General features: G+C 35.8%; 1 protein-coding gene across 14 annotated transcripts in view; it reads right to left on the reverse strand.

The window, feature by feature from the left end:
* The window catches only part of THOC2 (THO complex 2), a 117,924-nt gene that overhangs the window by 12,067 nt on the left and 90,296 nt on the right, over positions 1-15,561 (reverse strand). For 8 of the 14 annotated variants that reach the window (XM_045994889.1, XM_045994883.1, XM_045994879.1 and 5 more), the window contains 11 exons: positions 12,687-12,962; positions 11,451-11,592; positions 10,829-10,986; positions 9,589-9,717; positions 9,101-9,232; positions 8,830-9,014; positions 8,145-8,323; positions 7,798-7,900; positions 6,670-7,100; positions 6,394-6,452; positions 4,869-4,985 (listed from right to left, as the gene is read on the reverse strand). In XM_045994889.1, the coding sequence (XP_045850845.1) occupies positions 4,869-4,985; positions 6,394-6,452; positions 6,670-7,100; positions 7,798-7,900; positions 8,145-8,323; positions 8,830-9,014; positions 9,101-9,232; positions 9,589-9,717; positions 10,829-10,986; positions 11,451-11,592; positions 12,687-12,962 (1,911 nt within the window). The remainder of the gene's footprint in view (positions 1-4,868; positions 4,986-6,393; positions 6,453-6,669; positions 7,101-7,797; positions 7,901-8,144; positions 8,324-8,829; positions 9,015-9,100; positions 9,233-9,588; positions 9,718-10,828; positions 10,987-11,450; positions 11,593-12,686; positions 12,963-15,561) is intronic. The other 6 variants (XM_045994890.1, XM_045994888.1, XM_045994887.1 and 3 more) reach the window with 4 other exon arrangements.

Genomic DNA, 15,561 nt, shown 5'->3' on the forward strand with positions numbered 1-15,561 from the left:
TTAGACCCAAAGTCAAAACTGGTCAGCTGTCTGGATTACAAGAGGTGAAATAAAAGCATGGCACAAATTATGCAAAGACTTCAATTCTTGGCCTTACAAAAATTTTCATTTAAACTCAACCAGTTCATTCTAGTCTTAAATGAGACTGAGACTTAATGGAGACTTTTATAGCTCTATTGTAAAGATCCATAAGCACCACTACAGGAGTCCATATGTGAAAAATAATGACTGAACTCTTACTGTTAAAAAAAAAAAAGATACAAACCTCTACACAATCAGGAAAATTTTAAACAGTTTTACCATCCACTTACAAGGCAAGTGATGACAGTGAGCCAAAGTATAAAATAAAACCTCACCATGACTTTACTAATAAGTCTTCTTTGCCTCAGCATATACCATGCATACGTTATCTTAAAATTTTTTTTGTAAATATAAAGGCTGCATATTCTCTACTTCTGAAAGCACTCCGATTTCTACCAAATAATCACAATGGACTGCAAAATTTGTCTCACTGGTTCTAAGGAGCTCAGAAAACCATTTGGTCACCTGAGGATGATTAAAAAAAAACTCAGAGACTGAAAAATGATGAACTGATATCTGCCTATTGTTTCAAGAGGCCCACAAACAATAAACAGCCAAAGATAAAGGATGTGCTACCTAAATAATTAAGAGACAACCTTAATAACTTACGCAAGTTGTAAATATGGAAATCTAGTATAAAAGAAAACATTAAGAAAGTAATCAGATACCTATCCTTACAGCATTTATAACTGTGCTACAAGCTTATATTCAATTTTAGACATTACAAGTAATAGGTAGCAGAATATGAAATACAACTCATTACATTAACTACACAATCCTAGATATACCTTAGGAATGAAAACAAATAGTGAGTCAAAAGCCAAATAGTTTTACATGAGGAAATCCTTTGTATTCAAAGGAATACATAAAAAAAAGACCATCAGTTTGGAAATTAAAGAAACACTTATTTTTTAACACCATCAAATATTTTCAATTCAGTTGGCTGAGAAATACTGCCATAGCAATGCAGAAGTAGATTCTTTAAAATGTCAATGTTTAAAAGTTGATGATCAACTGAAATAGACAAAATGTTTATTAACAACAAAGAGCAAAAGAATGAGAAACAGTCATGAAAGTGCTTGTCCAAATCGTACTTTTGCTGGGTTAATGCCCTATACAACACTTCAAGATTTTCTAATTGTGAAGTTTATTTATATTTAATATTACTTATGAAACTGGTAAGACAAAAGAAATAATATATTCCTATAATACGCAAAGATTTCTCTAAGGGAAGTACTGCTTAATTCTCCTGATAAAAGAAAAAAGGGGGTTGTGATTACAAATAAGTACACACAAGCATACACATGCACACACGTGCACATGCACACACACACTACTCAAGAATGAAGTTTTTAATTGTGCCTAACTTGAATTCTGTATTGCAAGGAATTGAGAAACTTATATATTCTTACTTCAGAAATGTACCTAATTCTATTCATTCTTCCTACCTTTCTAAGAATAATTCTGATAATAATTCTGATCACAAGATTCTTTTCCACAGTAACATGCAGTCTCTAACTGCCTACAGAATAAAATGCATACTCCTTAGCTTAGGTACTTCCAATCTCTTCACAATCTTTGTACAATTATATCCTACTATGGGGCAACACAATGCACTCCATGCTGTGGCTACCACTGGCTCCCTAACACTCTATCCTTTCCAGCAGTTCTCTTCACTAGAATGGTCACTCACATTTCTCTTAATCTCTTAAAATTCTACTAGCTTTCAAAGAACTCAAAAGCCATCAGCACTTCAATTGTCTCTGAACTCTGCAACTCACTTTCAACTCACTTTCTGTTGCATTCCTATATTTATTATTTTATATTAACCTTTTTTTGTGACAGGCATTTTCTATTAATTTCATGTCACTTATATTTGTCCATAACAGTTTCCAGTATGGCATGGAAGCTTGTTTTTTCTACTTTAACACACTTCCTAGTGCCTTATACACAACCGAGTACTCAATACGTGTTTGCCAAACAAAATGAATGACTTGTTAAATTGATCGGCATATAACGTTGGCGGATTTTACTTTTGATTTGCTTTTATTCTTAACATTCGGATCAATAAGTCCAAAGACATGACTGATTTTCAAAATCTGTTAACAATACTATACTGACTTTTTTAAGACTACAGTATATAAAGATGGTCTCACTTGTAGGTTTCCATTTGATTATAAATCCTTGTTTTAAGATGATGAACAGAATTAAAACCTGAATTCTGTTTCGAGTGGTCACTGTTGCTCTCCTCAATTACAGAGAGGCATGGGTAAAGGAAAATGCTTTTCACACTTCCTTCATCAAATGTAGCTGCTAGGTTTGCTAGTTGAATACATGAAATACGCCAATTGGAAATTGGGGGTGGAAGGCAAACAGACAGAAAAGATTTGGATATTAAGCTAGATTTTTCTCCCATTAAAAAATCCCACTTGAAAAGCTAAATCTATGTATTACTTTTACCATGGATTAGAAAGTGAAAATAATAATGTAATAAAAAAAAAGATCATCCCAGGGAAAAAGCATTAACTAAATAATTAAAGCATAGAAACAATTTTATATGTACAACTGACAACAGAACATGAAAAAAGACACAGATCATTCAAATCCTCTAAAAAGTAAAAGCTACCCCAGAAACAGTGAGGGATATAGATTGTCAATTTTAAAGATCACTCAAAGTCTGGTAAATTTTTTTTTCTGAGACATTCATATGCTATTGAACCTTCCCTACACATATAAAAATGCAGACCAGTAATCTGTGGATACTTTACCAAACTCCAAAGGTGTAAGAGTTCATTTCAAATAATTATAACACCTAATCATATCACCGAATTAACTATACTGAGAGCTCTAAGGATCTGAAAAGTGGTATGAATCACGTGATTTTTACAAGTGCATTCAGTGCCATTTTCAAAAATTTCTGGTTGAATGTGGAATAAATCTATTGAATTTTAAATACCAGAAAATCACTATCTTTTTTCAGAGGGGGAATAAAGAGACTGACTTAAAGCACTGTAATTTTAAAAACAAGGCAAACACACTAAAGGAGTTAGGAACCCGTTTTGACCACTGCTGAAATGGGTGCTAAGAATCAAGGGACCCCGGCTCCTGGGTGGCTCAGTGGGTTAAAGCCTCTGCCTTCGGCTTAGGTCATGATCCCAGGGTCCTGAAGTGGAGCCCTGCATCGGGCTCCCTGCTCAGCAGGGAGTCTGCTTCCTCCTCTCTCTGACTGTCTCTCTGCCTACTTGTGATCTCTGTCAAATAAATAAAATCAATCTTAAAAAAAAAAAAAAAAAGAATCAAGGAACCATACATTTTTTTGCAATATTTTTTCATTCAGGTAAGAATATTTGAAGAACCTTAATTTCAGTCCAAGTTTTGGTGCCACTGGGAAAAGATAAAGAACTTTTCTAGTTTCTTATTTGTCCAAAAGACACTACCCTCCTGCCCTATCTACCTCACAGCACTGTTATGAGCATGAAATGAAATAACGTGTTTATCTCACATGTTTTATTTTCAAAAGGCTTTTACAAATGTAAGAAACCATAATTTTCATCTCTTATGAGAAATTCCAGTTAACTGTAACAGCAGGTTTCAAACTGCTTCAAAGTATGTTTCAGGAAATAAATACTCCCCAGGTAACATTGTTAACCCATGAATTTAAAATAGCCCGCACAAGCCACTGATGTTTAAAACTGACATACACAATCCCAAACTGGTTATGAAAACCAACTGTATTGCAATACATACTTAATTTAGCCAATAAAAAGTTTTACTTTTTTAAAAGAAAGCATTCACACAGTACAGCTAATACTCTTTTGATTAATACAGTATATTCTAAAAACAATGCTACAATTTCAGGACAAAGGCACATTAGCTAACCTAGACTATTAAAAAATTAGTGCTTACTGCCCAATATCCACAGACATTTCATTATAAAACTAGAGATCTAAAAGAAGTTTGTAATGTCAACTGCCTTTGTTTCAAAATTTCATTTTGTATTGGTCCACCAGTAAGAGATAATACTTATCAGATATAAGAGGAGGCAAAGTAGAAAATCAAAGTGAAATAAGGTACAAATTTTATAGTAAGTAGACAAAATAACATGAACAATGGACAATTCAACTACAATAATGAGGTGAACTCTGTAATAAGATACACAAACTGCACATTATTTTTAGAAGAAGAATACTCAAGAAAGTAGAGTAATAGGCAAGAATTAATACTGGCATGTAAACACGATCATCAAGTTGAGTATTCCCCACCAAGAGAATGGTTAGTTGACATTAGCCAGATTTCTTAATATTCTGCTACAACTACCAAAAAGGTAGCTCAGCAGAGGCAAGAGAAAGAGTTTTATAGATTGAGATGGGCTCAGTTTTTAGAACAGTATGTGAATGCATCAAATTTCTTTTCTGGTCTTTTGGGTTGTCTAAAAAAGTCAGAAAACAACCTGACAGATTTGTTTTGAGAAATTAAGTAAGCTTACTCCCCAAAACAAACCAACAACCCCTTCCCCAAACCTTAAACTTATTTCCAGATTTTGAAGCATAAAAGGATAATGCATAACACAGCAAGCAAAGAGATTATAGAAATGTTGCCACATTACACGCATTTAGTAACAATCTCCTTAAAAGGGACCGCTGTCATCCATTGTTTCAGTTTGTGATAGGTATTTTTAAAGGTTATTCACTAGCTTACTGAATTTACTAGGGTGAAGGTATCTATTAAATAAATGAAGAATTCTTTTTTTGTTTTACTTAGGCATGATGATTTTAAAAGACTCAAACCTTTGCTGAAGACTCCTTGAGTTCGATGAGACTGTCCTGTAGAAAATGAATGGAGATGACAGGTGAGCTGGCATAGTTCTCAGAACCCAGAGGAACTTTGGGAAGTATGGCTGTAACCTGGAAATAAACCAGCTACTTCTTGTGAGGATAAATCTTGTGGTGTCAATTACTATATGAGTATCAACAATAGAAAACAAAAGCAAAACCATGTAATGGAACTGTAATGTTAAAAAAACTAAATTATATGTACTCAACATAACAAATAAAAATCTCTCTGCTCATAATTTAAAGATAAATGTCAATGCCACATTTTTCATAACACAGTACTTAGGCTATAAGTAACGTTAAGAGGCTTTAGAAAGCAAAACACTTTTCTGCCTCCACAGAAAGTTTAAAACAGTGGAGGTCACTGTGGAAGAACATTATCTTACATTTTCATAGTTGTTAATTGGGAGGTTTCAAATTATACTTATGACTCTACCATAAATATAGACATGTTTAATCCTAGCCAAAAGACTTAGTGGCATTATATTAACAAGAAAACAAAATGTATTCTCTACAAGAGTAGTCACTTTTTTGCAAAGTGCCTCTGATGGTGAATCTCATGCCTCCCATTAAAAAAAAGCACTTTAAAAAAAGAAAGAAAGAAAAAGAAATCAACTACAGTATTTCACCACAGTGCTCTTGATGAAGAATTAGTTAACTTACAGTTTTAAAAGTTCAACGTACTGCAAATTCAAAGATTCCATGAAATTAGATGACTTTAGAATTAAAATTAAATATGGAGCAAGGAATGGCTACCCTGAGTCTTCAAGAAGGCTACACCCACGATTTTGTGCTGCAGTTGAATGCCTGGGGTTTCTCTTTGCTGGGTGGTAGGATTGGATGCCACATCTGCTTTTATCGTAACGCAAGGTTCAACTTGTTGGGAACCCAATGGGTATAAACAAACCTCCAAGGGAAGATACAACAGAAGCTGCATGCTCACTGAATATACACAACTACAGGAGAACTGATCACCAAGGAGACTTTAAAATGGAACTCCTTTCAAGATTCCTTCTTAGAAGGCACACATCGGTATGATGCTCATCAAGAAGCTTGATGAATTCAGAGGTATCTTGTTTATCCTGTATCATCCAGGAAGTCTTCAGTGCTATGTATTCTTCAATATTTATGCTGAAAAATAGGCTTCATTCTGCTGAAAAGATTCATTTGCTTGTAGCTACCATTGCACTCCAAAAAAGACTGCTTAAAGCAGTGAGGCACTTCTGGGTAAAATTTTTCTTGCACTTTGAAACACTACAAAATTAGTGCTAGGTCCTTGAAGTTTTAATATTTTTATAATAAAAATACTCAATAGGAAAAAATATCAGTCCACCAATATGTAAAAAATTCATTTTCTAATGCAATATAAAACCTCCAGTGGCTCCAGTGAATACTTGGCACAAGACTTGAAGGAAGTCAGGACACGTATTCCAACCAGGTGAGCCTAACATGGACGCTGCCTTCCTCAGGCTATACTAACCTTTACTGTTGAGGAATGTGATGGAGAAGGGTGGGTATCAATTTTGCGGCGTTTTTGTTCTGTTGGTACAAAAAGAAATGGTCACAGTAAGATAGTTTTCTACTTTTTCCAAACACTTAAAAAAATCACCATTTTAAAAATCACCATTAAGGTCATCAAGTATCCGCTCCTCCCACAAGTAAAGTCCCTAGATAACTTGCCAAAACAAGGAGACAAGAACCAACTATACATTAACAAGCACCAAAAGTAAGCAAATATAAATAAAGGCAAACTTGCCCCTTTCAGGCTCTGCAACATCTGATCGGGGAACAGGTGACTTCAAGGACCCAGAAACTGGTGTTTTTTCTCCTCCTTTAACATTTTCCTTTGATTTCATTTCCTTTGCTATATCTCTTTCTCTGGATGGCTCTTTCTCTCTTTCCTTTTCTTGAATCGATTTTGATTCTACATTGGGGACAGAGGTTTTGAATTTCTCATCTTTAGCTTTTTCTTCCTTCTTGAATTTTTCTTTCTCTTTGTCAGACTTAGGTGTTCTTTCCTTCGTCTCTCTTGCTTTTTCATCTTTGTTTGGCCGCTCTTCCTTCGGTTTTTCTTTACCATCTTTACCAAGTACCCTGGCCTCTGGAGTAGTAGCTGGAGTCTTTTCTTTTTTCTCTTTTTCTTTCTCTTTCCCTTTTTCTTTTTCATTTTCTTTAACAGCTTTGCTGCTTAAGAATAAAAACATGAGATTTTAAGACAAACTGTCATAAAACATAGTCCATGTTACAAATTTTAAAGAGTTTCTTATCGACTCCAAAAATACTAGAAGAGTAGCCCTTTGAAAACTAAAGGACTTTAAAGACAAGTGAAAAGAAAGTACTACTTCTTTTTTTTATTTTTAGGAAGTACTTCTTTATTCAGTAAATAATAAATGACCAAGTTCATGAACAGCAGATTAAAAAAGAATGATTAAAATGATGTCAGGCCATTTTCTGTATGTTCATAACCTCTGAGGATTACTGGGTCACAACCAAAAATTATTCCACAAGCCGACCAAGGGTGCTACTATCAGAAGCAGGATTACTTGGCTGGATGGATCACGGGTCGAAATCAGTGTAGGCTTCTCTTATGTTCACTATCCTTACCCAGAATGCCCACAGCATGCACTCGATCCTAAAATGTTTTTCTAACTTCACCACTTACCTTCACCTGCGTGACTCAGCAGGGGAAACAATGTCAGTCTCAGCATTATATAAAACATAAGGAGGGCAGTTAAGCGCATCATCAAATTATGGGTACATATAAAATTTCAAGGTCCGGCATAAATGACTTTCATAGTATTCAAATACCAGCCTCTTTCATTCATGTCTAATGAGGTTAATCATATATGAATTCAGAATTCTGACATACAGTCAGTGTCCCTACCTGTTAGAGCTACTGTTTCCATTGCTTGAATTCCCTTTCGGTGTGGCACTAGAAGCTTTATTAACAGCTTTCACACCACACTGAGATCTCTCCCTTGATTTATCTGAAATAAAGTAAAGTTTTATTTGACAAGCCCCTAAATGTAAATAAACTACAATTTCACAGCAAAACAATTAGAGATTAATTAGAAAGAAACAAAGGGCTAATTTCTTCTTGACAGTTACATACTCCTACCTAAGGAATAAACTATAATACTAGCCAACATTTTTTTTTGTCATGTGATATAAAACATCTTAGGTTTGTTTAAACAAAGCATATTACTTATAAATTTCTACAAATAAGCGTACCAGTCTCCTCAGTACTGCTTTCATCTGACTTAGATGCACTTCCTATCGACGATGAAGAAGGCCCACCACCAGGCCCATTTTGTACACTGGCAACTGCATTCCTCGGAGGGGGGTCTTTGTGATGAAACTCATTTTCAGGTATCATGTATGACTTTCTACTTTTCAACTGCCCAGAGTAGCTGAAAGTCGCACAAAGTGTTTAAATATACAAATACAAATCAAAAGCACAAACTGGAGTTTAAAAGAATAAAACTAGCAAGTTATTCACTCTGCTACTTCGTTTCAGAGAATAAAAAATACTAATTTTCAATAAGTTTCTGAAGATCTTTATAGAGAGCCCCAGGTGCTTTCTTAAAAAATAAAAGTTTCAATGTAAACTAATTCTTAAACTAAGATGCCTTTTTTCCACTACTGAAGACCCAAAACTCAACTGACGATAAAATTACATTTCCTCCAAACCAAGACATATTGTATATGACTTTTGAAACTATCATCCAGTATAGACCGGAAGCTGATAATCAGAAGTGACAACTCTCACCAGCCTGTGGGAACATGATCGCATAATCTCCCATAATCTCCTGAAGTAAGGCAGAAGATAAACTTCAACACTGTAAAACATTTTAAAGTCTTCAGAATCCTTCTGTCATCTAGTCTCATAAATCACATTAAAGTATAATTGTGTTACCCCATAGCCAGTGCATATAGATCTGGCCTCTTCTCTTTTTCTTCTTGGCAGATTTTATGCACTCTTCTTTCCAAAGCCTGACCCAAATTCAAAACTTTCGGGTACCAAGGAAGTATTTTTGTTAGCACAATCAAAATATTCCTGATGTGAGTATATTCGCCTGTTTCAAGGCAATGTACGGATGCCTACAACAAACATTTTAAGATCTATTATTATAAAAGTACAAGTATAAAGAGAAAAATCACCTTTAAGAAACATAATTTTTTTTTACCTTGGTTAGTTTGTAATGCCATTTATGTACAACATGTCGAAAATTTTCATAATCTAACTGGTCAGCTTTATTTCCACCATCAAATCCAGTGGCCCGCAATATAGTTAGGAATCCTGGATAATTTCCACATTCCTTGAAAATAACAGGGGGTTGTTAAAGAAAAATTCTGCTCCTAAAATAGCAGGAGCTAAAAACTTAAGTGGACTAAATTAATGATTCCACACAAAAACAAGATGTGTATTTGAATGACAGGTAGTTTTCACAGAAAAGTTCAGTTTATTCAATGGTATGAATTTGCAATGTCAGTTTGAGATAGATTTTTTATATCTATCACCTTTTAATAATGAATGAATGATGTTTAAATTTTAAACACTGTTTTACAACTGACTCTTAAACTTGGCTTCCCTTTCAGAGCTGAACAACCTAAAGATTACTGAAAGCTGTTGTTAGATACATGGGTAAAATGTAAGGGTGTTTATTAACCATACCTTTTCATACGTGGCTCTGTCACTATGCCACCTGGTCACAGTCTCTAACATGCAGCAAAGAAATCTCCCATATCGACTAGCTTCATTTTCGGTACAGCTTGCAACTGTGTAAATTATATCAGAGAAAACCTACAGGAAAAATGTTTGAAAAATAAAAACAAATCAAGGTCAAAATTAGTTCAAAATAGTAAAACGCTGTTATAGCAAATCATAGTAAATTAAACAGGTTAGTTTAGTCAAAATGTATCTTCCCTTTCTATAGTCACAATTCCAGAAACCTTTATAGATTTTGGCCTTTGTGAGGAAATCGCACATTCATAAAGCAACAACAACAATTTTATTTTTAAAAAACTGATTTACAATGACAGTGGAAAAAACTATCATTATTATTACAACACAACTTCTTCAATGAAGACTTAGCCACAGATATTACCGGAGTTAGGAGGACAATAAGCAGAGACGAGGCTGACAGAAACTAGAAATAGGCAGCTGACATGCTATGACATATACTACATTTTTAAACCTCAAATGCAGTCATTTACTATTAAGAAAAAAGCCAGATGCGAAAACACATAAATGTGATCATACTGAAAAGCATCCCTGCTTTTATGTATGTGCGAAGGTATAAGCTGTTTTGTTTTTTGAGGGGGAGAAAGTGAAGGTTAAGAAAAGAGTTCTATATGGACTCTGAAAAACAACCAGAGGGTTATGAAGGGGCGGCAGGGGGGTGGGGGGGGGTGGGAGGTTGAGGAACCAGGTGGTGGGTAATAGGGAGGGCACGTACTGCATGGAGCACTGGGTGTGATGCCAAAACAATGAACACTGTTATGCTGTAAATAAACAAATAAAAATAAAAAAAATAAAAAAGAAAAGAGTTCTATTATGACAAACATATAAACCCATATTATGAGTTAAAAGATTAACTAGGAGTGCCTACTACATGTCCGGCACTATTCAAAGCACTTTTGTGTACAGTGACTCGTTAATCCTCACAACAATCTTACGAAGCAAGTACTATTATCCCATTTTATAGGTAAGAAAACTGAGGCACAGAGAGGTTAAAAAACTTGCCAAAGATCATATAGCTAAAAAGTAGCAGAGCTAGGATTCAAGTTCAGGCACTTGGCTCTAGAGTTCATACTTTTAACCACACACACAATTAATATCTCTATAGATTATAATGTTTAGCTATCTTTGTGTGAGACTTTTTTTTTTTAAGGTTGCAATAAAAAGAACTTACTCGATCATAGCAAAGAAGTGTGGAAAAATTTGGAGTTTTCTGTTGATGTACCAATTCAACAAAACGAGCACAGTAAACAGCATCAATTGCTGAAAAAATACATCGAGGGAATATACACAGCTGTAGAAATTTTGTGATGGTCTCATTTTTGGTAGATTCTAAAAATAAGGGAAGAATATATTAAGTGGTAAACTTCTTCCTCAAGTGCCTCAAGACCTCTAAACATGACAACATATTAGTTTTAGTGTAGAGAATGCTATCAAAAAAACCCCACAAACTCTTTATAGTTTGTAACCAAAAGGTCATGCTTTGAATAAAACTTTCATTTTCACTCTATGGACATAAATTTTCTATCTATAACTGCTCCAGAAACATGACTTCATACCGAAAGGCTGGATGATAAATTGCTAATATTGTAGTTATAAGTTAATTTCACCCTCAAACTAAATTAGTTCCTTCAGTGAACATGTGAGGTTGACTCTGCATTAATGAATAACCAAAGAATGGGACAGTGAACACTGAGCTGAAATACAAACATAATACACTTCAACACCTCTGAAGTTGCAGAGGTTTGCTTTTGTAATTTGGCAGTAGTAGGAATGTAACAGTTCCAACAACTTACTTGCTAAAAGCCAGTTGTCCTTTTCCAGTTTCAGTCTCTGTAGAACTCGCTGTACATGTTCCATCTGTTTCTTTTCTTCTTCAAGAAGCTTGTCCTGAAGGGCAGTACAACGCTCTTTCTCTTTTTTCTTTTTATTTGGAGGCTACGAAGTATAAGTTAGATACTTTTCTAACTACATGCACATTACCTCCCTTCCTTTTAATTAAAAAATTCAAAAAGATCAGTGCTGGTATTTTATATTAACTACTTCACAGGGATATTGAGGAGTCCACCTGAATGTGCTTTCACCACCATTCAACAAATCCAAAATCTGGTTTTCACATCAAAACAGGCTACCTTCCTAGCACTGATACTTTTAGTGTCAAGCATCAAGTCATCTTTGACTCTTCCTTCTCCTTCATTTCAGCATCCCAACTGCTTGTAAGTCTCATGCATTCCCACTACCCCCACCAATAGTCTATGTTCTCAGTACTTCACAGTGAATTACCCTAAGAGCCACCTAGCTGGACTCCAGCCTGATGCCAGTCCCTTCCCCTAATAAATGCATCTTTCAAGCCACTGTCAAGGGTAATCTTTCCAAAATACCGTTTTTTACCATTATCACTTCCCTGCTGAGGAATCTAATACAGCTCCCAATTTTATCAAGTCTTCTTTTCTATACTCTGGTTTCTCTTCAGATTGCATAAATCTTTCCCCTTTTACTAAAGTCTTCTTTTCTAACTTTAACTGCTCTACATAATCTGGTCCCATCCGAACCATTCAAATTTATCACTAAGCCCATTCACTACAGTCAAAGGGGTCTCTTAAAACCTTAAATTACTTCATACCTTTGCTAGAGCTCTTGAGTGGCCACTCTGCCTCCTTATTTCCAAACCTAATCTATCTTCAAAGCCTATCCAGCTCAAGACTCACCTCTTCAATAAAGCCTCCTCCTAAAGAGTTCTCCTTTTGGGAACTCCTACTGTTCTTGCAATTGGAGTCCCATGGATCATTTTAAGTTGCTAACACAATCTTCAGTTAGAAAAAAAAGGCAAACTCAAATACTTTTTGTGTGATCATAACTGCCACATATTCACCAAGCCCCTGCCCCCACCCACTCAGAGGTCACCATTAACTCACTTAGGAAAATACTATGTAGCAATAAGATCATAGCTTTAAGGAACCTGAACTAATACAAAGCATGGGTAATGTCAAATACCATGAAATTATTGTACTTGAGCTACTAGAACCACCTACCATTTCCTGATTGTCATCAATTGCTTTCATCTGGACTTTAAGTTTATTGACTTCCCGTTCATAGCTGGTGTGTGGAACTGCAAGGTCGTACATTGTCAATGACCAGAATGTGGCATAGAACTGAGGGCTGATATCATCCCAGACTTTGGAAACATGTAAGGAGACCACTGCTTCATGGACAGGAGCCATCACCATTTCACATGATGTAATGTACTTATGAACTTTATGTTGTTGTTTACTTCCCTTTTCTGATTTCTTAAGTTCATCATATTTAGACTGGAGATAAAAAGTAAAAACAAACACAACACAATTTATTGCACTAACCTTCATAGTATAAAAGCCTATGTTCCCTTTTCGAGAATCAGAAGACAACCAATCAAAACTGTTGTAAGAATTCTAAGTTCTTACCAATGACATTTATTTTAAGATAAATCATCCCTGGAAGCTGTTCTCATCTTTAGTCCTATGTGCTCACTAGGAGCTTTTAAGAAGATTCTTATTAAATCTGACCTGTTGCATAATAAATAGAGTATGTGTACCCCCTCCACCATCCATATCCCCAACCGTACTCTCTCTTACTACTACGTTAAGGATTGAACATACAGGGTTTCCATTCCTGCTTTTAAAATCTTCAAGGAAACCAAGTAAAGGGTCTTAACACTGGTAAAGAGGCATAATGGAACTAGTAACAGCCAATCAGCACAGGATGCTTTATTACTTCACACAGCCCCTATTGGCCATTACAATTTGTCGATTAAGAAATTGGATCAGGGAAAAAAAAAAAAAGAAAGAAAGTGGATCAGGGGTGCCTGGCTGGCTCAGTCAGTGGAACGTGCAATTCTTGATCTCAGGGTTGTGAGCTCAAACCCCACGCTGGGTGTAGAAATTACTTAAAAAATAAAATCTTTAAAAAAAAGAGTGAGAAAGAAATTGGATCAATATTAAGAAAGGCTATGAGAAAGTTACTATGAGAAAGTTGCTAAGTAGGGTGACTGACTATCCAGGCTATGAGAAAGTTACTATAAGACTGCTAAGTAGGGTGACTGACTATCCAGGTTTGCCAGTGAATGAGGGGATTCCCAGCATGTAAGAGTATAGTGCCAAAACTGGCAAAGTCTCAAGCAAACCAGGACGAAATGGTTACCCTAATGCTAAGCTAAATAAGACTTTTTGTTTTTAAGATTTTGTTTATTTGAGAGAGTGAGCTTGCACGAGAGAGAGAGCAAAGGCAGTGGGAGGGGCAAGAGAGGAAGGGGAAAACAGACTCTCCACCAAGCAAGGAGCCCAACATAGGGTTCAATTCCAGGACCCTAGAATCACAACCTGAACTGAAGGCTGATACTTAACCAGCTGAGCCACCCAGGCATCCCTAAGGAAGCCTCTCTATGAATGGATATGGTATGTTAGAGTTTAAAGCATGTGGGAATTGACACTGTAGCTTTTTTAGACTGGACTGGTTTATCCTAATTTGGAAGAGAGTAGGAGAAAGGCCATACTCTTAAGAGTATGAGGAAAAGAATCTGTTAGTACAATGGGAGGGAGCTACCTATTAGTTCATAGAGTATAACACCAAATGTAAAAAAGAAAATAATACCAAGTGTTGTTGCTATTGTCTCATGTCCTTCAGTCTCTTTAGGATGAAAATTTTGTTTGATGAACAAAAAAAGATGAACCTAAGAGGAGATCTAAAACTCACTTCTTTTTGTTAGAAAAGCATTAAATCATCACAGTTTGTGTATGAATTAATGTACACATTAATGCATAGAACCCCAGAACTAGAAGGTCACAGGTCAAAGGTTCCACTTCCAGTTCTGCATTGTGGTAGGCAACATTCTTGGCTCCTTACACTCCACCTGTCTTCCCTCCTAAGTGCCTCTGTAACCCAGGCTAACTGGACTGAAGATATACCAAGTACTTTGTTTCAGAGGGTATCTTAAGCAGCATCTTACAATTATTATAACTACAATCTGAGAATCTCACAATTTTTCTGTAAGTGGAAAGATTTACCTTGTTATTACCCCCATTTTAGAGAGCATGCTGATAATTATGGAGACCACACAGGTGAGAAACTACAGACAATATTACTTATGAGAGAGAGGTCCCAATTACATCACAGACCCTGAGAGATTAGCAGCAAGAATAAGGAAGTGTTTTTGCACTTTGAGGGAAGGTCCTGTCGATGGTAACCAGTATCAATCTATGTGAGGCAGAATAACATCTGCTAAGATTCTAAAAAACATAGGATAAGCAGAACCGAAACTACCTGTATAGGACAGCTTAACTACCTAATTTGGGCAAGATCTAGAACATAAACTGGAGGAAAGCCTTTCTTTCAGAACTGTGTTACATGGTGGGTCTCAACAATAGAACTGAAAATTAGGTTTATAGGTATGTGAGGGTAATGATGTGGTATAAGAGCCCCCACCTCCCCAGTCCTTGGGTTCTGAATTTGTCACTTTTATTGCTAGGTACTGACCTAGTCCCCATCTAGTTAAAAAAAAATTAGGCTTGATCAGAAAAGACAATTATACTTCACATTTAACTAGGATGAATAGTTCCTGATCTAAAGTTAGTTGAACTCCCTCTTCAAGCTTATACCTTTAGTCAAATGGAGAGTCATAACAGCTCTACATCTCAAGTTACCCAGTGAACTACATCTATGAAACAGAACTGATATCCACAGTTATTGCTATATTTCTAATTCCTGTTCAAAAAGCTCTTGTTGGCCCAATAACCTAAACAGTGTGTGGCTGGCTGAATTATTCCCATGAGAGCCTACTCAATTTATCAATTTATGGAAGGTCCTAACAGTCCTCCAATACTCATACCCTCTCATCAAAGGCTCTTCAAGAGAGGCTCTCACCCAAGAAGTAAA

Source organism: Meles meles, chromosome X (assembly GCF_922984935.1).
Source record: "Meles meles chromosome X, mMelMel3.1 paternal haplotype, whole genome shotgun sequence".
In the NCBI taxonomy this organism is placed as follows: domain Eukaryota; kingdom Metazoa; phylum Chordata; class Mammalia; order Carnivora; family Mustelidae; genus Meles; species Meles meles.